This window comes from Staurois parvus, unplaced genomic scaffold (assembly GCF_062004578.1).
Source record: "Staurois parvus isolate SC_StPar_1 unplaced genomic scaffold, SC_StPar_1.0 ptg001316l, whole genome shotgun sequence".
Lineage (NCBI taxonomy): Eukaryota > Metazoa > Chordata > Amphibia > Anura > Ranidae > Staurois > Staurois parvus.
The window spans coordinates 1138734-1164003 of NW_028319112.1; the positions used below are offsets into that span (position 1 = coordinate 1138734).

At 40.5% G+C, this 25270-nt stretch overlaps 1 protein-coding gene across 4 annotated transcripts in view; it reads right to left on the bottom strand.

Moving 5' to 3' along the window:
- KIAA0586 (KIAA0586 ortholog) overlaps window positions 1–25270 on the bottom strand; it is a 253660-nt gene that overhangs the window by 122672 nt on the left and 105718 nt on the right. For 3 of the 4 annotated variants that reach the window (XM_089661118.1, XM_089661120.1, XM_089661121.1), the window contains exons 18-24: window positions 24644–24760; window positions 13446–13523; window positions 9768–9937; window positions 8464–8543; window positions 5369–5499; window positions 3041–3284; window positions 2263–2479 (exon numbers count right to left, since the gene is read on the bottom strand). In XM_089661118.1, coding sequence (XP_089517244.1) covers window positions 2263–2479; window positions 3041–3284; window positions 5369–5499; window positions 8464–8543; window positions 9768–9937; window positions 13446–13523; window positions 24644–24760 — 1037 coding nt within the window. The remainder of the gene's footprint in view (window positions 1–2262; window positions 2480–3040; window positions 3285–5368; window positions 5500–8463; window positions 8544–9767; window positions 9938–13445; window positions 13524–24643; window positions 24761–25270) is intronic. The other variant, XM_089661119.1, reaches the window with a different exon arrangement.

Genomic DNA, 25270 nt, shown 5'->3' on the forward strand with positions numbered 1-25270 from the left:
GGTTTATACTCACCTATCCCTGATTCAGTGAGATATTGCTGACTAGACTGCACAGCTGCTTGTCAAAATCTTCCAAGCCAGGTCTGTGCATGCACTCGGCACTCCTGTTTATTTCTATAGACATTTCTGGAGTACAAGCTCATACACCGGAGTAACACCCCATCTCTGGTGTGTAGCCTCATCTGACATATCTCACTGAATTGGAGACAGATGAGTATAATGCTGGCAGAGGGATGATGGCAGAAAGAACTGCAATATATTGTAACTGCAATAAAAGGTACAGTTATGCAGGCCATAGATGGGTCGAAAATCGGCCGATTTTTCTTTTAAAAAAATGAAAAATCGGTCGTTCAAGCAGCCGACGTTACCAGAAATGGTAAAAAAAAAAAAAAAAAAAAAAAAAAAAAAAAAAAAAAAAAATCGGCCGATTTTTATCCCATCTACAGCCGGCAAAAAGTGTCCCTGCAGAGAGCTCCGCTATTTCTTTGACAGTTCCTTGACATTTATAGCGGTTGCAACAATGTATCTATTTGTATCCATTTTGGATACAGATGTTTTTATTTGAAAACAAATAGATACATTGTTGCAACCACTATAAATGTCAAAGAACTGTCAAAGAAATAGCGGAGCTCTCTGCAGGGACACTTTTTGCCGGGCTGGAATTCTTCTTCTTCTTCATCCTCTTCTTCATCTTCTTCATCCTCTTCTTCATCTTCTTCCTCCTCCTCTTCTTCATCCTCTTCTTCTTCTTCATCCTCTTCATCCTCCTCTTCTTCATCCTCTTCTTCTTCTTCATCCTCTTCTTCTTCATCCTCTTCATCCTCTTCATCCTTTTCTTCTTCTTCATCCTTTTCTTCTTCCTCTTCTTCATCTTCTTCATCCTCTTCTTCTTCATCCTCTTCTTCATCCTCTTCTTCTTCTTCATCCTTTTCTTCTTCCTCTTCTTCATCTTCTTCATCCTTTTCTTCTTCCTCTTCTTCCTCTTCTTCATCTTCTTCATCCTCTTCTTCTTCTTCATCCTCTTCTTCATCCTCTTCTTCATCCTCTTCTTCATCCTCTTCTTCTTCTTCATCCTTTTCTTCTTCATCCTTTTCTTCTTCATCCTTTTCTTCTTCCTCTTCCTCTTCATCCTCTTCTTCTTCCTCTTCTTCTTCATCCTGTTCTTTTTCTTCTTCTTTTTGTCTTCCTCTTGCAGGTTACTGCTCATGCGCAGATTTTTTTATCGGTAAAATTTGCCCATCATTGCCAGCAAAATCGGCCGATTTTTTCCCCAACTTTACCGATAAAAAAAATCTGCCAAAATACCGAAAAACGCCAGATAATTAGCCCACTAACGATCCAAAAATCGGCCGATTTTATTTTCGGCCGAAAAATCGGCCAATTTTCGACCCATCCATGGCCTGCATTACACTTTCTTTCCACTATAAAGATGCATCACAGCTGTTTGTCCATAGCTGCAGTAATGACAATAGACAGCTCCTTCAGGCGTAGAAAGCAATGTAATGATCTAGGTATTTTGTGAAATATTTCTGCACACCAAAACAAAATAACAGGTTACACCGCTGGATAATAATAACATAAATTTTAAACGTAGCTGTGAGTGTAGATTTTAGAAGAAATTTAGACCTAGAGCCTGATAAGGTAATGTCCAGCAATTAACTGGACATGGATAAGTTCACCTTTGGAAACATGTTACATGTACCCGCTTCTGCAGCTTCCCCCCCAATAACTGACTATTTTAACTTTTATGCTGTGGTTTTCTGAATAAAGACAAGATTTTAGAGCTACGTTGGTTGTGCAGATCAAATTTTTGGATTATAGCCTCCCCTCAATCCCTTGCTAATTGTGAAAGCAGACTGTGGATCTTCCTCCTGCACCTGCTGTCACAATTTGAAGAAAAAAAACGCAGTCTCCCAGGGCTCCACCCACACAGTTGCATCATTCATTCACAGAGTTCTGAGAATGAAGGAACTACAAGTACCGACAGCCTTTGCGGCTGACGGCTTGTAGTTCTCAATGAACTACCAGGGCACTAGTGAGCACTCTAGGTAATTCATTCCTGTCATTGTTTAACTGGCTGCCCATAGGAGGTACAAGCAGATAGATACACTGACAATCTGCAGGAGCCCTGCATTGCACCCATGATCTGCTGATTGCGGGAGCAATGCTTTACAGGCTCCTAAAATAAATAAATAACTGTGCATTTATTGTTTTTTTAGAAAGGTGAACTTATCCTTTAATGCCAGTGAAGTTTATACTTACGCTGCATCTTTAAACTCAACAGCTTCCATGACAGAGTGTGGGTTCTCCTCCTCCAATGGAAGCTCTGTTTCACCCCAAGGATTGGGAGGAGGACCCTGAACGACAGGTGGCTCTTCATTCTTTTCTGATAGGACAGGTGTGGGAGTGGCAACTTTGGGGGGTGAAGGTACTGGAGTTATCGTGGGTGTATCCACATGCACCGGAAGACTATTTTCTGCTACAAAGGAAGGATAAAGAAAATGAACAGAGTTTTTTTTTTTTGTTAAAGCAAACATACATATTAGATATATAATAATCATGTTTCAGAGATCTGATAATATCTTTTTGCATAATTTTGTGTGTGCATATGTACATGCCTATTGAAGAAGAGTATCCAAACTCCTCCAAGCCTCTCAAGTATTATTAACATGAAATATGGGCTTGGCTACCCATATGTGTTTAACCAATGCAGAGGAGTGGGGGACACCTCTCAGGGGCAGCCTATTAAGGGGAAACCATAAGGATCAGGCAATGTAATTATATCTAATCTGACTATAACCACTCTACAGGGGAAAAGCAAAGTCTACGGTACCTCATAGACAAGATTTTGTCGCCCAATCAAGCCAAAGAAGCACAGGGAAGAAATTCTATGGGTACCCTCATTCAGCAAATTATTATTTCTTATATGAACAATTGGCCAAAATGCCTGCAACTATCTGCCAGTACCAAAAGGCATAATTTATGGACTATCAGCTGATCCAGGTAAAAACGTGGCCAAATCTGACCATCTTTTGCTAACCATGGTCATTAAGCTCTTCATGATGAACATCTGGTTCTTCTACTGATGTTTGTGGAGACAGTGCAGGAGTTTTCAGGATGGATGGCTCATTTGCAGGAGGCAGGGGAGAAGCAGGAGGTGTGCTTTGAGGGGTGGGAACAGGTTCAGGTGTTTCCACGATGGATATTTCCTTTGGCAAAGGCAGGGGAGAAGCAGGAGGTGTGCTTTTGGGAGTGGGAACTGCAGCAATCTCATCAGGGTCAAGCTGTAAAAAGAGAAAGCTAAACATAATTTTTGTCCCAGATCAACCTGCCCAAATATAACATACTGACTTAAAACAGAATTTCTCTTTTTTTTTTTCATATTCCTTCATGGAGACCTGACTGTTAGAAGGATGTGAACCCAACAAATAATTTGTATATTTAATTTAAAGGGTTAGTTCACCTGCCTATTTAAATAAGGCATGTCTGTAGACAAAATGTGCAGCTCTGACTAAAGCTGAATAATGCCCTAGCTATAGGTGTAGGCCATTTACATACCTCCCAAAGCCTGAACTACTCCCAGGAGGTTGCTAGGACATTGCTAATTGAGGCCTAGTCATTAGTGCTCACCTCCACCATCACAGGAGTGAGCTTTTTCTCCGATTTAAACCCCCTTACATGCTATTTCTCTCCCATAATGCAGTAGCTCTGAGCTCAGTGTTTGAGAGCTCACTCCTGTGATGGAGGCGAGCAGTAACAACTAGGCCTCACTTAGATACACCCTAGCAACATTCTTCAACTATTCCAGTCAGGCTTCAGGAGATACATAAACCTCTTACACCTATAGCAAGGGCATTATTCAACTCTAGTCAAAGCTGCACAGTTTGTTTTCATCTACAGACATCCCTTGCCTGCATAGGCAGTTGTTTGGTAAATGAACTAACCCTTTAATAAAGGGGTTTTTTGGTTACCTACAATAACATTGGGGCTGTGTAACGTGGTCAGCTTAGGTACAAACATAGCTTTTATCTTTAAAGCCAAACTTCAGGAAAACAGAAAAGCACACACAAGAAATAGGTAATAAAGGGCCTGTCTACATGCCAATGGATTTTTCTTGTTCAAACATTTTTATTAACAAAAAACCATAATAACACAAACTAGGAGAATTCGGTAATGTACATTGGACATTGAAGTGGCAGTAGGACATAGAAAAAAATGGATGATGATCACATTACAAATGTCTATACTTTTCTAGCGGAAACAGGTAAATAAGAGTTGACAACAGATGACATTATTGTCCCAGCCAATCAGAGTAATGTCTCCCAAGTGCATTAAAGAAATAAGGGGAAGTTTGGATGGGGGTCAGACGGGGGTGGAAGGGAGGGAAGGGGAAGAGGAACAACAACTACGACTCCATGAGCATTCATCAAATTTACAGCAGACCCCACGTGTTGCCTGCAAAGGGCTATTGACAGTATCCTTGGCGCACAGTATACAAATCAAGGGAGGAGGAGTGATTCATCATAGTTAGGTGGGAGGAAGCGCTCTACCCATGGGCTCCATATGCGCAAGAATTTAGGAATCTTGTCTAGAATTGTGGCTCTGCCAATGGATTTTTAATTCCATTCATCTAGTCCTGAGATATATACACAGCCCTTTCACACAGCAATAGTCTTGCCTAACAGGGATGGGACCTGGTCATTCTCTGCTGCAGTTTCACTTTCACTTAGAAGCATCCCCTTCACCACCAACTTTAATTAAATTAACTTATTTCCTTGTGTCTCTGCTCTCTCCTACTTTCAGCATGCTTCTTGCTATACAGTAGACTGTAAGAGGCTAATACCAGGTCAGATTCGAGAACTTACACTCTTTCCATACAAAAGAAAATACTTATGATGACTAATGACTGAGTACTAATGACTATTAATGATGTAATATGATTACAGAGCTACTTTAATTTGTATCTTTAATATCTGCGTGGAGTTCTGCATTTTGAGATCTTTAAAGATTTAGCCACAGCTTACCTATTTAACTCTAAATAAAATGACCAAATTGGGGTAGATTTCAAGTAAAGATGTATTATTGTTGGAAACACTGTCACTTTGTCCATTCAGAGCAAGGTGACGATGTCTGCCGATTGCTTACATCACCAGCAAAGTACAACTGCCCAGAGTCCTCACTTCCGGTTTCCACCATGGGTAAGCTCCAGTGTCAGAACTTACTGGGTGGATGACGTCACTGTGCTTACTCATAGGACAGTATTTGAACCTGGCAATTATAGTTTGTATAATGTTTTAGACCCTTACTGTTATATAAAAAAGTACAGCAAAATGATATTATAAAATGTCAGAATAAAATACTTATCTACCTGCACATCAGGTTGTTCTAGACTGTGAGTTGGCACAGCTTGAGTTTCTCTCTCTCTCAGCATGGTGGCTATAATCTCTGCCAGAGCTTCCTCGACATAGTTGCGAATCAAACTGGAATCCACAGGAATGCCTGCATAAAAAAACAACGGCAAGACTTTACCTCCAGCAGCTACAACTACAAAAAAGAAAATGAGCGCTGAAAAAACTGTAGTGAATCAGATACATAAAAGATACTTTATCATAAAAACTCAGTCAACAGGAAAGCAATAGAAACATACAGACCAACAAGATTTTTAGCTTTAAGAAGCTAGGAGCTGTTTGTACATTATAAGTGTGTAAGCAGTCATATGCTATACATTATTTGGCCAAACGACTGAGGTCGCCTGAGCATTACAACTATATGAGCTTGCTGGACATCCCATTCCAAAGCCGTGGGTATTTATAGAGAGGTGCCCCTTTCATTTGTGTCTAGAACAGCCTCCACTCTTCTGGCAAGGCTTTCTATAAGACTTTGAATTTGTGCCCATTCAGCCAAAAGAGCATTTGTTAGGTAAGGTACTGATGTTAGAAAAGATTACCTGGCTTACATCCCTAAGGTGTTCTGTAAGACTAGTCAATATGTTTGTGCAGGCCACTAAAGTTCCTCCACACACTTATCCAACCATGTCTTTATGAGGCAAGCCGTGTGCACAGGGTCAGAATCATGGAAAAGATAAGGGCCCTCACTAAACTGCTGTGGTACGGTTGGAAGATCTGATTACATTTTTAGACCATATCACTAATGTTTTGGACCAGGGTGGTGCTGTGGACCTTTTCTGATTTCAGCAAAGCATTTGACACAGTTCCATATAATGATCTAATAAAAAAAATCTTTACAAGCTAGGACTTAACCCTTGGGTGGTTCAGTGGATATGCAGTTGGCTAAAGAATAGATACCAGATACGGTTGTAAATGGGATTCATCTGGAACAGAGAAAATTCCCTAGTGGTGTATCACAAGGCTCTGTACTAGGTTCTGTTCTATTAGTAAATTATATAACTAAAGGATTGGTGGGAAAGGTATTGTCTTTTTGCTGATGACACATAGGTTTGTAATAAGGTTGACATCACTGGAGGTGTCTGCAACATGGAACATGATTTGACATTGCTAGAAGATTCTTTTCCTAGGGAAAAAGCATTCCTTGAGAGAGTACAATATTGGGGTGGTACAGGGTTGGCAGGCACTACAGAAAAAAGATTTGGGAGTACATATTTGGAGGAAAGAAGGGAAAGGGAAGACAAGATAAAAACCTTTAAATAAATCAAGGGTGGAATAAGGTTCAGGAGGGAAGTATTTTCCATATGAAGCCAAGATTAAGAAAACATAGATGTGACCTCAAACTAGCAGGAGGAAAGGTCAAAACTAATCTTAGAAAGTATTAGTACCGAAAGAGTAGTTGATATTTGGAATAGACTTCCAGCAGAGGTAGTGTGTCAGTCAATAGTAAGTCAATTCAAACAGGCATGGGACAAACATAGACCTATACTCTATAATTAACAAAAAAAAAAAAATCATACATAACTTTTTTCTTTCGTCACTTTTCTATGTTCCCATGGAAGTGTACAATTGTGTAAAGTGTCTTGTATGAAGTAGCATGAACGGTGTCCCTAACTCGAAACAGCTGAACCTAAAGTGGCTGTAACGGCATACATTTATTTTCAAAAATAATAAACATGCTATACCTATCATTGCACAGAGCGGCCCCAAACCTCCTCTTCTGGGGTCCCCTGCCAGTGCTCTTGGCTAAGCCTCCCTTCCAAGCAGCTTGCTATGGGGCACTTGTACAGGCTTGATCCAGAGCCAGACTGTGCGCGTCCACAGACACACAGCACTGCTTGGCCCCAATCCCTCCTCACGGGATTTGATTGACAGCAAAAGGAGCCAGTGGCTCCCACAACTGTCTCTGAGTCCTGAGAGGAAAGAACAGCACTACTGCTCTTGGGCACAGCGCAGGGTTGAGATAGGACTCAAGCAAGTATTTGGGGGAGCTCACAATGGTATGTTTTCTACCTTATTGCACAGAATGATTAACCTCCCTAGCGGTCTGATTATGTCCATGTTTCTGTGCTCAAAGTGGTACATTTTTTTGCATGGAAATATGTAGTTTTTTTATTGTAGGCCTGTAATTTTTAGGAATAACTCACTGAAATCTGTCTGAACAAGAGTCTAGTAAACATCCGGGGTATGTTAAAATTTGAAACACGAAATCATAAACTATAATTTAATAAATAATCATAAAAAATGATAATATAATAATAATACATTTAATTCAATAATATAATCAAACCAAAAACATTGAAATTTGAAATATAGTGCCAAGTTCGCACATCACTGAGCAAAGTCGCAAAATTGTTTTCAGTGTCTGATGACGAATTTCCCCCACGAATCATTATCACTCAATTCTGCAAGTGGTTCTGATTTACTATCGCTGTTCTCTAGCTGGTCTAAAACTGCTTTTGACCTAAAAGGGACGCTTTTTGGATGCCATGAACATTTCTCAGTTTCCAGGCAGAAAGAACAGTAAAAATGCATGCAGGGCACAGGACAAAGCACTCGGGACAAAATGTATGCGAAATGGTTTGATACAGTAATGTTTTACTATGTGATTTTAGTGAATTTAGTGAATGTCACTTTTTGTCATTTTCAAATTTCCCACCGTTCCGTCGTCGCAGGGAACGGAACCCAGAAGACAGATGCCGACATCCGCCGGAAGACATTACAGGGGACACTGCAGGAGGGACATTGTGGGAGCGCAGGACAAGGTAAGAGAAGAACAGATCCTGGAGCAGCGCCGCATGGTAAGCCCGAGTGTAGCTCGGGGTTACCGCTTGTGGTACTGAAACTTTACCCCGAGCTACACTCGGGAATACCACCAGGGAGGTTAAGGTGGAAAAAAAACAAAAAACAAAACAAAATCTCTTTGCAACCACTTTATAATTTGGAGGGATGTCCATATACTTTTGGCCTTATAGTAGGTGTTATGTTCTGATGTCATTAAATATTTGACCACATGGTATTAGATGTATTTGTATACATAGAACAAAAATATACATACCAGCATCTGAGGCTCCTTTAGACTGGTCAGTCACTGCATGCCTTTCATCGATGACACGAGCTATTACTTCTTGCTCCACCCTAACACAAAAAACAGAGTTAGTAACTGTATAGGTGCTCCAACCAGTGGATCTTATGCTGGATATACCAACAAGGATCTTATTGCTCAAAAGTGAGTGACTGTCCCAAGCAGAATATCCTGTCTGGCATAATGTGACTTTAATCTCCCTAAAGGACATTACAATACTCTTCTGGTTTATCTACATTGTATATTAATTTCTGCATTATGTTGTTACTTTAGGAAGATATAATATTCTCTAATAATTGCTACACAAGGTTGGTACTTTTGCAGGTGATTATACAACCTTACAATGTCATTGTAAAGTTATAAGAAGTCACTAATTAAGCCCCTTTCTGGTGGTCAGGGCTCTCACACATGCACCTCTTTTTCTTGTAAAATATTGATAGATTGTTTTATAGTTTTGCGACTAAAAAAAAGAGGAATACAACATTGGACAAACTCTGATATCTTTCTACATGATTGTTCCGTAGTATGATCATTATTGACTATTACAATAATTGGTTCAAATTGATTATTGCATGTATTATGAAAAACAGAGGGAAAATGATCAAAACTGCAGCAGCTGTGCATGGCAGTGAATCAGCTTCTATCTTTCATTTCAAAGCTTATCTAAAAAAGCTGAAGAGAGAAGCTGATAGGGTACCCTGCTTTAGATTTTGTCTGCTCCAGTTTTGATGAAATCGCCCCACCATCTTCATGTATGGCCATTTTAAACGAAGTCTGACATTAACAACTTCCACTTAAACTGAGTATGGTCCATGACAGTACAGGTTGGTCTCATATATTCTTCCAGACCTGGTATATGTTGCACATAGGATAGCAGAAGATACTGAAACTATAGTAGATCCAGCTTCCCTGTGTCCATGAGACTGGATGTGGCCCAGCATGTGGAAACCCCTGTACCTGCAGAAGTTAACTGAGGTTCCCGCTATACTGCTCTTATGCATGAGAAGACATCTGATGACCCTTGTTAACAGCTTGAATCATTGGAAATCTCTTTATGCAGAGAAAAAATACATGAAGGCCTCTAACACAATAGGTGCAACCTTCCTAAATACAGTGAAATTCATAATCACATGGGAAGCTGGGGACCAACATGCAGAGATCTCACTGGTAGTGTACCTGAAAAAGGACAAGTAAATGAGTGCATCTAATAAATAGTAAATGTATTTTTTTTTTTGTGGACAAATACATGATAATAGAAAAAAGGCAGAATGACTCACCAGCTGATGACCTTGTTTACCAAGGCTTCATTCCCATCCAGAATATCAGTTATGGTTTGCAAAGGGGGTACAGGCGGAGGGAAGGGAATCCCACCATATTGGGGTACATTTGTCTCCCCCCTGCCACTTAGTTCCAACATTGGTAAGGGTGCTTCATCTTCTTCATCGTCCTAAAAAAAGGAAAACAAAAAAGAAAAGTAAAACCCAAGTTAAACTCTATCAAAGGGAAATGAGGGCTGAACACACCTCAGTGGGGGTAACATCAAATACAAAAAAATAATCTTTCCAAACAGAATTAGTAACAACATTTCATAACAGCATGTGTGTCTTTACTTTACATTTAGTAAAGTTTCAAAGTAAAACAAAAAGGTAAAGTAAAAAGAAGCATTTTCAGGATAAAGGTGAGCACTCTGTTCTGGCTATACCAAGGGGTTGTGTGGGACCCTCTGATTTTGGTGAAGATCACTCATGAATTGTCCAGTCTGTAGGACAGTAAGATGCCATGTCTCATTTTGAGACTGGAAGTGCCCTCATACAGGGATCCCACAGGATTTTCTTAAAGCTGAACTTCACAAAAATCTTTATTTAATTACAGTGCATCCAGAAAGTATTCACAGCACTTAACTTTTGCCACATTTTGTTATGTTACAGCCTTATTCCAAAATGGATTAAATTCATTTTTTTCCTCAACATTCTACAAACAATACCCCATAATGACAACATCAAAGAAGTTCGTTTTGAAATCTTTGCAATTTATTAAAAATAAAACACAAAAAAAGCCACATGTACGTAAGTATTCACAGCCTTTGTCATGACACTCAAAATTGAGCTCTGGTGTATCCTGTTCCCACTGATCATCCTTGAGATGTTTCCACAACTTGATTGGAGTCCATCTGTGGGAAATTCAGTTGATTGGACATGATTAGGAAAGGCATAAACCTGTCTATATAAGGACCCACAGTGAACAGTGCGTGTCAGAGCACAAACCAAGCCATGTAGTCCAAGGAATTGTCCGTAGACATCTGAGACAGGATTGTATCAAGGCACAGATCTGGGGAAGGGTACAGAAAACTTTCTGCAGCATTGAAGGTTCCAATGAGAACAATGGCCTCCATCATCCATAAATGGAAGTTTGGAACCACCAGGAATCTTCCTAGATCTGGTCTGGTGAAACAAAGATTGAGCTCTTTGGCCTGAATGCCAAGCGTCATGTCTGGAAGAAACAAGGCACCGCTCACCACCTGGCCAATACCATCCCTACACTGAAGCATGGTGGTGGCAGCATCATGCTCTGGGGATGTTTTTCAGCGGCAGGAACTGGGAGACTAGTCAGGATAGAAGGAAAGATGAATGCAGCAATGTACAGAGACATCCTTGATGAAAACCTGTTCTAGAGCGCTCTGGATCTTAGACTGGAGCGACGGTTCATCTTTCAAGAGGACAACAACCCTAAGCACACAGCCCACATAACAAAGGAGTGGCTACGGACCAACCCTGTGAATATCTTGGAGTGGCCCAGCCAGAACCCAGACTTGAACCAGATTGAACATCTCTGGAGACATCTGGAAATGGCTGTGCACCGACGCTCCCCATCCAACCTGATGGAGCTTGAGGTACTGCAAAGAAAAATGGGAGAAATTGCCCAAAGATATGTGTGCCAAGCTTGTAGCATCATACTCAAAACGACTTGAGGCTGTAATTGGTGCTAAAGGGGCTTCAACAAAGTATTGAGCAAAGGCTGTGAATACTTATGCAGATGTGTTTTTGTTTCGTTTTTTATTTTTAATAAAGTGCAAAGATTTCAAAACAAACTTCTATCACATTGTCATTATGGGGTATTGTTTGTAGAATGTTGAGGAAAAAAATGAATTTAATCCATTTAGGAATAAGGCTGTAACATAACAAAATGTGGCAAAAGTTAAGCGCTGTGAATACTTTCTGGATGCACTGTATATTTTGCTTCTGTATTCCAACTTCATGTTAGAGGATGGCTATGTTCCATCTCCATGGTCTCACTGTATGTAGAAATGTAGCTACTTGCTCGCTCCTGAGATGGACTAGGGGCTATGGACTATGGAATCTGTAGCGTGCACAGTACATATGACCACAACAAATGTGCACTGCTCATTCCAAACAAATGGAAGTGAGGGGGCAAAAGGAGTGGTTCAGGTGCTCCTGGGAGACGTTACAAAGAGGCAGAAAAAAAATACACGGTAAGAAACAATTTCATGAAAAATAGATTACATGGCTATTAAAACAGAACTTCACTCTCTCAATCAACATGGACTATTTTTAATCCATATGCTGCTAGCATTAGTAAATGGATAGTAAAATATATTATATTTACTTTTTTCAAATTGTTTTTACATTTCTTTAGTTACCTCCTGGTTTCCATGCAAACGATGTCATACATCCAAGGAGTCTTCAGGAGGGGAGGGAGGGTTCTCCGCTCAGCCAACGTCTGAGCTAAGGGCAGAAGGATTCCAGGAAGTAAATGCTACATGAATCATCTACCCTTACTCAAGATGGCCACTGCCAGAAATGCCAGGGGGTGTTTTTCAAAAAGATTTCTCAGCAAAATAAAGCATGGAGACATGGATGGATGGGTGAGTTTCCATTGAATATTAACTACTTCCCATCCGGCCCATGTATATAAACAGCCGGACGGGAGCAGTGCCGGGGGTGGGTGGCCGTTTATAAACGTCCTCCCCACTCCCTGCTTGTGCGCGCTCCTTGGGAGTACGCAGCACCGCGATCTGTTGCCCGCTGTGTCCTCCAGACACAGCTGAACAACAATCGTTATACGAGACCTTATGACATCATTGCTTACTACATGTGAAATATGTGAATGATCACAGAGATCACATGGTACAAGGCTATTCACAACAGCCTTGTACCATGTGACAAGCTGTGACCAATCACCATTCACACAGTATTTCTCAATAGCTGCAAGAATGCAGAGAGAAGGAAAAATGATTGCTTTTACAGCCTGTATGGGTGTAAAAAAAAAAAAAAAAATTCATCACCCCCCCCCCCCCCCACATGTAGTATAGTGTCATTATGGTGACACTGTACTGCTAGGGTGACAGTATGTATTTTTTTTTTTACAAATATGATAACTGAACAAATTTTGGCCAAGATTTATGAAGAAAGATTATTTATTTGCAAAATGTTATAAGAAAAAACAGTTTTTAAAAACATTTTTGGACTTTTTAATTTATATAGCAAAAAAAAAAAAAATCCCAGTGGTGAATAAATACCACCAAAATAAAGTTTCATCAGTCTCAAAAAAATTCATATGGGTACAATGTTGCATGACCACGCAATTGTCATTCAAAGTGTGATAGCGCTGAAAGCTGAAAATTGGCCTGGACTGGAAGGGGGTAAAAGTGTCCGGACTGGAAGTTGTTAAGTAAAGGCAAACCCAAGCCAGTTAAAAGGCAATCTATGGTCACATCATACACTTTGTAGCATCACTATTGTAATAGTACAAACAATAGTTATTTTTGACAATCCAGTATACAGGTGAAACTGGTTAAAAATGAATAAAATAGCATTTTTGGTTTGTGGTGCTCGGATGCAGTGGAGTTCCACTTTAAGTAATGAACGTGCATGAATTATTTTTGCCAAACAAGGATATGGTTTTGATATGCTCTCGTATCAGTAGTTATGTATTACCTCTGGGAAGTCTGGTGCTTCATAAGAGGTGCCAGGCAGGGCAAGGATTTCCTCTTCAGTTTCCACATTTACAGGTAGCTTAGACAAAGGAAAACAGAAGTACAGTAAACCAATCACAAATGAGGGTAATTAAGATTACTATATTGTTAAACAATGCATAAGTTACCGACAATGAAAACAGCATGTGAAAATAATCAGGGGATCGAAAAGTATAGGCTGCATACCTAAACTTCTCATACAAGCCAACGTTGGCCCAGGCTGGCCCTGACTCTTGAGAGATCACTATTGGTCCTTAAAGTGATGGGTGGTCTCACTGATCAGTCGAGAGACTGAAGACGGAGGGCAGGGAAATAAAGATTTTCAAATAGTCAACTACCAGTTTGTGAGAAAGTTAAAGTGGTATTAGGCCTTTTCAACAAGAGCCCGTTTTCAGGCATGCAGCATTTTTTTACTGATCTAAAATGTAGCCCATTGTTTTCAATGTGCCAGTACACACAGGAGCATAAACAAGCGCTGTGTATTGATCAGTACAAAAAAAAAAAAAAACTGAAATCTGAGTTGCCGGGCAGTACTTTTGCATGTATACTCGCAGATACGCATGAATATGTGCAAATGCCACGATTGTGTGTGCATACTCTCAAATACATTCTTGTGTGTTTTTTTTCCTGCCAGGAATGCCTGATGCTCATACATCAGTACAGTGTGCAAGAGGCCTTAAACCCAAAATGTAATATAACAGTAGTGCAGCTTACCAGTCAGATGTGGTGGCTGCATTAGTTTTCTTTTTTAGATTTTTTCCCCCTCTGTTTTTGACCAGGTGAACTGGCCAGTAACACACCTCCCCTTTGCCCCTGCTCTGGATGAAGGCGCAACAGAGACACCTTTGGACAGCAGTATTGTCAGTCTGGGGGGAAGGGAGTGTTAGATGGACTAGCAGATTTGGATACACTAACAAATGGAAGCCAAACTCCAACTCACACTTTATAAGCAGTTACAGCAACAGGTTTTGGTCTAAAGGTTTTACATGAATAAATAAAAGCTAGTCATTATAAACACCCCTGACAATGGTAAATGGTTTGTCTCAACCTTGTAACTATATCTGCAGAACAGCTTGGTCTGTTGAAAAACAACAGACTTATGGCAGGATCACTAGGTGAAAATAGAAGAAATTACATCTGAAAAAGAAATTGAATGCAGCCATCACATCTAAGAATTGGTAAACTACAATATAATAAATATTTGCTTTAGGGTTTAACACCACTTCAACATATCTTTCATATCATTTTCTAAATGTACATTTGGTTTGTGAAATCTCAAGGTTTATAATAGAAGTAGTGAAATCTGTTGAGTTGGATTTCAGCATTCTTCTCTCCCCCCTTCTTCCTGTGTTCCTGTTCTGTGTTTACATTAGAGGTTAGAAGCCTGGCAGATAGCCAATCCACTGCTAAGAAAGTAGCTGAGCTGCAGAGAAAAGGATAATACTGACAGAGAGGTTTCAGCTGCCAAGCTTGAGGGTGAATTACTCCAGAGTAGCTGCAGCTACAGAAGGGCTTATTTTTTTGTCCAATAAGTCTCCATGCACACTAGGCCTTTCAATAACGCTGGTAATGTTAGCTATGTAAAGTCATGTAAAAAAACGTGAGTTTATCAGCGTTTTGCCGCGGTCTTTAGGTTTTTTTTTTTTTTTGCAAAAAAAAATTTTTTTTAGTCAAAGTCCAAAGACGCTGGTTTGCTGTGATTTACCACATTTTCAGCGTTAGAGCATTTTTACAGCTAACATACCCACTAGTCCTGAGTTTTTTTTCCAGCCAAAAAACGTTGATTACAGTCTATGTGTGTATGGACACATAGGATAACATGCTGTGGAGTTTACTGGCTGTAGAAAAACCGCCAAAAGCCAAAAACAGCCGCTGTAAAAATGTCCAGTGTGCGTGAGGACTAATACCTATGCACTGCGGCGAACACACATTACATATGTCAATGTACATCTCTATGTGTGATGCGTTGCGGTACTACACATTATGATTGGCACCCACTGGCTCCTGCTGCTCTCAAGCAAATCCTGTGAGAAGAGAACAGGGGGGCGGGAGCGAGCCGCACTATGTGTATCAATGGACACGCACAGCGCACGCATGCCCCCATAGCAAGTGACTTGTTATGGGGCCACTCACTTGTGGGAGGAGCCAGGAGTGCTGGCGGGGACTTCAGAAAAGGAGGATCGGGGCTGCTCTGTGCATATCCATTGCACAGAGCAGGTAAGTATGACATTTGTTATTACTAAAAAAAAATTATTTAGAATCACCTTAAGTTAAAGTGGTTCTAAAGTCTGAATTTTTTTTAACTTAATACATTCTCTGCACTGCATATCCCACTACCTGTCCTACCCCCGTTACTAAACACTTACCTGGCTCTATATCACCTCTCCAGTGCTGTCTCTGGCTCTAGCACCACTTCCTCACTTCCTGCTGTCACAGGAGAAACTGACGGCAGCGGAGCCATAGATTCCTACTGTCAATCAAACCATGTGAGGAGGGAGCGAGGGTAGGGCTTACCAGTGCTGTGTGATTCTACAGAAACATACAGCCTGGCTCTGGAACATGCACACACGGTTGCCTTCTTGCACCTGGCTTGCTACAGAAGGGAGGAACAAAAAGCATGGAATTGCCAGCAGCGGGAGGTAAGTGACCTTTCTGTACAATACTGCTGCACAGAGCAGGTAAGTATAGCATCTTTTTTATTTAACGAAAGGAGACTTTAGTGTCACTTTAACATTTGAGCGTATTCTTTCATAAATCTCAAAAGAAGCTTTGTGATTTTACTCATTTAATGGGCCCATTATATAAGAATCTGCCAAAAGCAGTAAACCATAGCCACCAATCAGACTTCAGTTTATTCTAGTTACATCAGTTAAGAGTAGATTTCTGATTGGTTTTAAAGGGTCCCTGCGCTGCTCTGTGTGCTGCTTTTACTGAATGAGCCTTAATACATTACAAACAAGAAGTAAAGTGAAGACTATTTTATGTATGTAAAAGTGAAACGCAGATCTGTTCCTGGCCGCCTGAGCTTTATTCATGTCCAGCCTCATTCTGTAATTTAATCTGTTGTCTAGTGTTATGGAAACAGCTTGTTTTATCACAATTCACACAGATGTTTTCCATTACTCAGACACATGTAAGGTTTACTGACATTATTGAAAAGTTGCCAGAACCTAGATGAAGAATGAATAAATTACCACTAAAAGCAGGCAGTGCTCACGGGAAGTATGTTTGTTATGCTGTATGAGTAATTAAAATATGAATAATTCATCAATGCTGGTGGTTCTAATGAAAATCCTTAACGCATTAGCTCCTCTGCTATACAGATGACATATACAAGTAACTCTTTCTTGCATGTGAACTGAAGCCTAGGCAAAGATTATACAACACAAGGAACACTGAGTGTCTGTTTTTTTTTTCTTTTTTTACACATACCCCACCAGACTTAAAATGAAATATCATTGATTCTGCTTCTTTCCATTTCCATCTCCCAACCCCCTCTCTTCTCCTCCTTCACTATCCTTACCACTGGCTTCTTTATTCTCTCTTTTTTTTTTCCCTTCTTTTTCTCAGTTTGGGTTTACACTCTTGGTTATACGGAGTTCTCTCATTCTGTTCCATACATCTCACCCAGGGATGCTCCCCTGAAACTACTATGTTTTGTTATATCTCAGTAATATGGGATATTGATCCTTCCCTCTTGCTGTTGTATAGCATCATTTTCATCCATCCACATGGATCATAGCCACACCTGTGATGTTTTTCTGTTCACTTGTACATATTAGTTTTATTTCTCATGCTTTGTTTTGTGTAAAAATAATAAATACAAATTTGCCTTTAAAATGAAATATCAGGAAGAACAAGGCACAGGAAGCAGAGGTTGCATATGTAATTATGGCTGCCCCAATGTACATATACAATTATTAATTATAAACAGTAACAAGGTGTTTCTTTCAAACATTTACACACACACATATGATTATTCATATTAAACTAAACTCTTCCCAATTACAAGGTGAACCTCTTTGTAGACAATGCTCTTTTAGTCTTGACTAATCCTCTCAACATACTCCCTAATCTGCAGAGCACTTTGCAAGAATTCCCAGACATTTCAGGACTTAATCCATCCAAAACCACAGCACTAAACATCACCCTTTTGCCCAATCTGGTCTCACAACTGCAAATGCACTTTCCCTACCGATGGGCGACTTGTTCTATTGGTTATTTAGGAATTAAGAGAACTCCAACTTATCCATCTTTATTTGCTGCTAACTATTATCCCCTGCTGCACTCACTGACCTCCTTCATGCAGTCATGGCAATACCCTCACCTTTCATGGATAGGTCACATCAATGGGATTAAAATGCCCAAGGCCCTCTACTACTTTCCACACTTCCTATACAGATCCCTTGCAGAAAAGAATACCAGATGTAGCAATAGATGCTTCAGAAATTGTGGCCAACGTGGGGATGTCCTACACATTTGGTGGTCATGTCTAGAGCTGTTTCTGGTCCAGAGTCTTCAGCCTGTTGCGTATTTAATTAAATTTGATGATTTGCAAGAAAGCCAAAGCTAGCCTTATTGCATTGCCCTATCTGGGTCTTTTCACCTATCAACAGAAGTCGGCCACATATCTATTATTTGTCAGCCAAGCAGACCATTGCTCAGGCCTGGAGAAACCAACTATTCCCTTTCAAGCAGTGAAAGATCATATGACTGCATTAATGATTAACAAACCAATATCTAGCATTGTAAAGGACTCCCACTCCAACATCCTAAAAATCTGAGATTGAGTATTTCTTTCCTTTGTCCCTGGCCAGTTTTGGTTGTTTATAATAGATGCCTAAGACTGTCTTCAGTCCATGGTATTCCCATGTTCCTCTCCACAGATTCCCTAAAGATTCCCTTCTCTCACCTCTTTTTCTTGTTTTTCTCCTTCCTTGCTTTTGCCTTCTCTTACACCCTTTCTGGTTGCAACCATGCCTGGGAACCCAGCCTTTAGGGAATCTGTTGACCTATATAGCGGGGTACTGGAACTGGCCTTCCCGCTCACCTGATTGCATTTTACACTGTTCTTGTTCTGTTCAGCAACATAGTATGTTTGATAGTCTGTGAACATTTTTTAGCCTCTTCATGGGCAAACCTGTAGTTTATGCCCTGCTTTGAAAAAACTAAATAAAAACTATTTAAAAAAGACTACACTCTTCCATGTATGCCTCCCTTTAAACGACCTCAATACCGATGTATGTGTTTAGCTACTTATACAGGGATCATGTTTGAGGCTACAACCATGATCCCGGTACTGTTTTTCAGAGCTGGTAATGCTGTTTTACATAAAAGTGATCCAAGCGGCTTTACAACCACTGGATCACTTTTACAGGTGCCGCCACTGCCTTTACTGGGTTCTCCCATCCTATCAGGGAGCCCAGTAGGGACCCAACTGACGGCATCAGCTTCCCTGGACACAGAGGAAATTATGTTTCTCCCAGCTATGTGATGTCAGAAACCAGAAGCAATTTATTTATTCACTTCCAGTTTCAGTTTGTTGTTTAGAATTGCAGCTTGATCAGATGCTTTGGAGGAGAAAGGAGAGCTATGGGGTCAGAGACCTCAGATCTTTCCATACACAGGACCTGTGCACAGCTCATGATATCACAAGGGATGTTCATCTCTTGTGATAGCAATAAAGTTAAAATAAAAATAAAAATTAAAAGGGACAGCGTAAAAAATAAATTTAAATATAAGAAATAATAAAATAATCTAAAAAAATAAAATTTAACCGCTCCCAACCCCCTCATGCTTATGCACAAAAACAAATGGGCACGTCGGTCCCGCACGCATATGTAAATGGCAATCGCACCAGACATGTGAGGTATCACCGCGAACGTCAGAGCTAGAGCAATAATTCTAGGCTAGACCTCCTGTGTAACTCTAAACTGTTAACCTGTAGAGGCTTTTAAAATGTCAACTATGAAGATTTTTAAGTACCATAGTTTGTCACTGTTCCATGGGCGTGTGCAATTTTAAAAAGAGACATGTTTGATATCTATTTATTCAGCGTAACATATTCTGTGTTCCCTAAAATTCATTAAAATGTATTTTTTCCAAAATTACTGCGCTTGAAAAAATGCTGCGCAAATATCGGTTGACAAAAAAAAAATTGCAGCACCCACCATTTTATTCTTCCTGGTCTTTTTTTAACCACTTGCCCTCCAGGGGATTTACCCCCCCCTTCATGACCAGGCCATTTTTTTGCGATACGACGCTGCGTTATTTTAACTGACAATTGTGCAGTCATGCAATGCTGTACAAAAATGAAATTTATGTCCTTTTTTCCGCAAATAGAGCTTGCTTTCAGTGGTATTTGATCACCTCTGCATTTTTTATTTTTTGCACTATAAACAAAAAAAAGACTGACAATTTTGGAAAAAAAAACAAAACAACAATATGTTTGACTTTTTGCTATAAAACATACCCAGTAAAAAAAAAATTTAAAAATCAAATGTCATAAATTTAGACCAAAATGTATTCTGCTACATGGCTTTGCTAAAAAAAAAACCTAATACATGTAAATTAATTGGTTTGCGTGAAAGTTAGCATCTACAAATGGCGGTATATATACTGGAATCTTATTTTTTTATAATAGTAATGGAGGCAATCAGCGACTTATAACGAGACTGCAGAGGGCATTTTGACACTGAGTGGGAACTGACTAACTGCCTCTGACATCCCAATGACACTAATACAGTGATCAGTGCTAAAAAAAAAAAAAGAAACACTTTGCCTCCGAGACTCTGCTCTCTCATGGTTCTCCTCCTAACTATCGCAGCGCTCCTTCAGCGTTACTTATAACTCTGGCTCCTCCTCTTCACTCCCTCTTTCTGTAGGGGTCCCTCAAGGTTCCATCCTTGGGCCCCTTCTCTTCTCCATCTACTCCTCCTCCCTTGGTCACTTGATAAACTAAGTACCATCTCTATGCTGATGACACACAAATCTATCTCTCTACCCCTCACCTCACACCTTCAGTCTCCTCTCGCATTACTAACCTACTAAGTGACATATCGGCATGGATGTCACTCCACTTCCTCAAACTCAATCTTTCCAAAACTGAGCTCTTGGTACTCCACCCAGCCCGTGCCCCCTCCCCTGACTTCTACATCAAGATCAATAACATAACCATCAGTTCCTCCCCTCATGCCAGGGTACTAGGTGTAATCCTAGACTCCCATCTGTCCTTTCAGCCCCAAATCCAATCACTGTCCAAATCTTGTAGACTTCAACTCCATAACATCTCCAAGATACGCCCGTTCCTAACCTCGGAAACCACTAAGCAACTTATTCACTCCCTTGTTATATCTCGCCTTGACTATTGTAACTCCCTCCTCATTGGCCTACCTCATTGCAGGCTATCCCCTCTTCAGTTTATCATGAATGCTGCTGCCAGACTCTTCCACCTTACTAACCGTTCTGTGTCTGCCACCCCTCTCTGCCAATCCCTCCACTGGCTTCCCATTGCCCAACGGATAAAATTCAAAACAATAACATATAAAGCCATTTATAACTCTGCCACAAATTACATCGACAATCTTGTCTCCAAATATCACCCAAACCGTACTCTCTGCTCCTCACAAGACCTCCTGCTCTCTAGCTTCCTTGTCTCCTCCCATGCTCGTCTCCAGGACTTCTCCAGAGCTTCCCCCATCCTCTGGAACTCTGTAACCCAATTTATCAGACTATCACCTACCCTGCTCATTTTTAGGCGATCTCTTCAGGGAAGCCTATCCTGCCCTCAGCTAATAATGGAATCTTCTACTCTTCCTACCAGTCCATCCCCCACAGTTATTACCTTTTGTACCACTAACCCCTCCCTCCTAGATTGTAAGCTCTAAGGAGCAGGGCCCTCCAATCCCTCTTGTATTGAACTGTATTGTTGCTGTATGGTCTCCCTTTATATTGTAAAGCGCTGAACTTTATATTGTTGGCGCTATATAAATCCTGTATAATAATAATAACACTGACACTGTACTAATGACACTGGGCAGGAAGGGGTTAACATCTAGGCTGATCAAAGGGTTAACTGTGTGCTGTGCTGTACAGCATGTGCTGTGTGTTTTACTTGGGAAACATGCTGCTGTGTATTTCTCTGCTGATACTCAGCAGCATGTTCTTGTTGGCAGGAGAGAGACCCTGTCAGTGTTACTTGGCGATGGCCGGGTGCCAGCAGAGAATCTCCATCCGGGACCCGGTGATTGACATCCATAACTGCCAATGGCGGTGCGGGTAGGGCAGAGCGTGCCCCCTACCCGTAAATGCAAATCATGTGTATATATATATATATATATATATATATATATATGTATATATATATATATATATATGTATATATATATATATATATATATATATATATATATATATATATATATACAGTTGTGGCCAAAATTATTCAACCCCCAATGCTGTAAAGGGGTTTAGGGACTATAGTGTACATTTGGAATTGTATTCAGAATCAAATCCTACAAGGACGTTGTAACTACCCAAATGCAACTAAAATGACATCAATTGTTTATGTAATACAGTAGTAAATGGTTCTTATGTGGTTTCTTCATTGCCACAATTATTCAACCCCTTAAAGACTACCACTCTGAAGAACAGAGGTTCATACAGGTGCTTTCCATCAGGTATTGAAAACACCTGTGGATGTCACCGAGCAGCAATCAAGCATAATAAGCACCAATTAGGCAGCTTTAAAATGACTGTGATACTCAGCTCCTTCTAGACATTTACTGGTGTGGTTACAAACATGGTGAAGGCAAGAGAATGGTCCAGGAAGACAAGAGAAGAGGTGATTTCTCTTCACAGGAAGGGCAATGGCTATAAGAAGATTGCAAAGATGTTAAACATACCAAGAGACACCTTAGGAAGCATCATTCGCAAATTCAAGGCAAAGGGCACTGTTGAAACGCTACCTGGTCGTGGCAGAAAGAAGATGCTGACTTCGACTGCTGTGCGCTACCTGAAGCGTAGAGTGGAGAGAAGTCCCCGTGTGACTGCTGAGGAACTGAGAAAAGATTTGTCAGATGTGGGTACAGAAGTTTCAGCCCAGACAATAAGACGCACACTGCGTAATGAAGGCCTCCGTGCCAGAACTCCCAGGCGTACCCCCTTGCTGTCTCCAAAGAATAAGAAGAGTCGACTGCAGTATGCCAAAAGCCATGTGGACAAACCACAAAAGTTGTGGGATAGTGTTCTGTGGACTGATGAAACAAAATTAGAACTGTTTGGGCCCATGGATCAACGCTATGTTTGGAGGAGGAAGAACAAGGCCTATGATGAAAAGAACACCTTGCCTACTGTGAAGCATGGTGGAGGGTCAATCATGCTTTGGGGCTGTTTTGCTTCTGCAGGTACAGGGAAGCTTCAGCGTGTGCAAGGTACCATGAATTCTCTTCAGTACCAGGAGATATTGGATGGAAACGTGATGCAGTCCGTCACACACCTGAGGCTTGGGAGACGTTGGACCTTTCAACAGGACAATGATCCCAAGCATACCTCCAAGTCCACTAGAGCATGGTTGCAGAGGAAAGGCTGGAACATTTTGGAGTGGCCATCGCAGTCACCAGACTTAAATCCGATTGAGAACCTCTGGTGGGACTTAAAGAAAGCAGTTGCAGTGCGCAAGCCTAAGAATGTGACTGAACTGGAGGCCTTTGCCCATGAAGAATGGGCGAAGATACCCGTAGATCGCTGCAAGACACTTGTGTCAAGCTATGCTTCACGTTTAAAAGCTGTTATAACTGTAAAAGGATGCTGTACTAAGTACTAAGATTGAATGTCACTTGGGGGTTGAATAAAACTGATAATGCTGTGAGCACAGAAAAGACATTTGTGGTTATTTCATTATAACTGTTATGTTATATTTGTCTGACCTACAAGTGCCTCTTTAATGTAAATGTAAGCAAGATGACTGAATGATCAAAAGCAATGTCAAACTGGCCAAAACACTCAATTTCAGTGGGGGTTGAATAATTTTGGCCACAACTGTATATATATATTTATATAAAACTTTGTGCAGCCCTGTATAGGGCAGAGGGAAAGAGGTTAAAAAATATATCATGTTTGGGGGTTCTTATTTATTTTCTAGCAAAAAACGCAGATTTTTACATGTATGCGAGTAATGTCAGAAATTGGGTGGCAAATGGTTAAGGAGACACTGTCACCTCGCCCATGCAGTGCAAAGTGAGTTTCTCTGCAACTGGCAACCCTTGGTCTCCCTATTCTCACTTTTCCAGCACTCTCTTGACAATCATACCTCTGTTGCAGATGGCGACACTGTCTGGCATTTCTGGGTATACCTTCTCCTCTGTGACAATGCTTTATCCTAAAAGTCAATTGCTAGGCATGATCATTGTCACAGGACCAAGAAATGACAGCACTGCTTCCACTGGCCATTGACATTAGTATGTCAGTGGTGGATGCAAAGGAGGAAGGGACTGTGAGGGAGCACAGGCAAGGTGAGTATAAGGGGATTGGGGAAGGGGGGGGGGATAGTGTCTTTGCAGAGATACTATGACTTTGCCCTGCATGGGCAATGTGACAGTATCATTTTAATTTCTTAGAGGGGTGTTAAAATCAAAATCAGACATTTGGATTTATTAAATTGTTATTGCTCGAATGAATGCTAGTGATAAACTGGTGGCATGTTTCCTGCAATACGAGCATTGCAATGGAATGGCATTAATGGGTCACAAAGTGTTAAAGAACAAGTTTTTTTTAAAAATGAATGCAAAATATTTTTTCTTATAGCCAGTTACTTGTTTCAAACAATGATCACTTGTAGTATGAGCAGGCTTCAGCCTTTAACGTCTAAACGTAGTTCATTCTGAAACCCCTTACAATAGTTCTCAACAGCCGATTTCCCTCAAAGCATTCTTTAGAGTTGATATATAACATTTTGATTATATTTGCATATCTGCCATCACTATGATTATACCATGGTCCCCGTTCAGTTTGCTACCATATTAAAACAGCATAGCACATATGATTTCAAACCATCCTATGTCCAGCATTATTAGGGTCAATCCCATGGTTCCCTGAAGTTTTTTTTTAGATAGAGTATTAACAAAGAAAATAAAAGTAATGGATAGTGTCTCATATACCTACCTGTATGTCAAGCTGGACAGGGCTTGGGGTACGAGGCCCTAATTCTGCCTTCGGTGTTCTTTGGCTTGTGCTTGGGCTGTCACTGGCTATACTATCAATGTCAACACTGGGCAAAACCTAGAAAAGGAGCAAGCATATTATCATAGATGTCAGAGAATCACAAGACCAAGAACTATTCTAACATAAAAAATATATAAAAGAGCACTTAAAGTTAAACATAGACCTTCGGTTTGCCCATCCTACTTGAGGCTGTCATTACCAAAATGCCTCCACCCACCCCAGGTCCTTACCTCTATTCACAGAATTCCCAACAATGGCTTTTCTAATATATATCTATATCCAAGTGCCAAAATGTAATATATGCAGATAATCCTTAGATGCGACAGTTGCATTAGTTGTCTTTTGTCAAGCTTTTTTTTTTTTTTTTAATTAATTCTACCTAGTGATTCAGCGAGTAACACACTTCCTGTGTTAGTGACAACACTCAATCCCTGTACTGTATCTATGAAACAACAAGATTGTCACCCCAGGACTTTAATGGTAATAGATATCTGTGCATCCAGGGTGGAGTGCACAAGAAGTTAACAGCTTACAGAATTTCTGGCAGGACCAACAGGTGATTTTGTC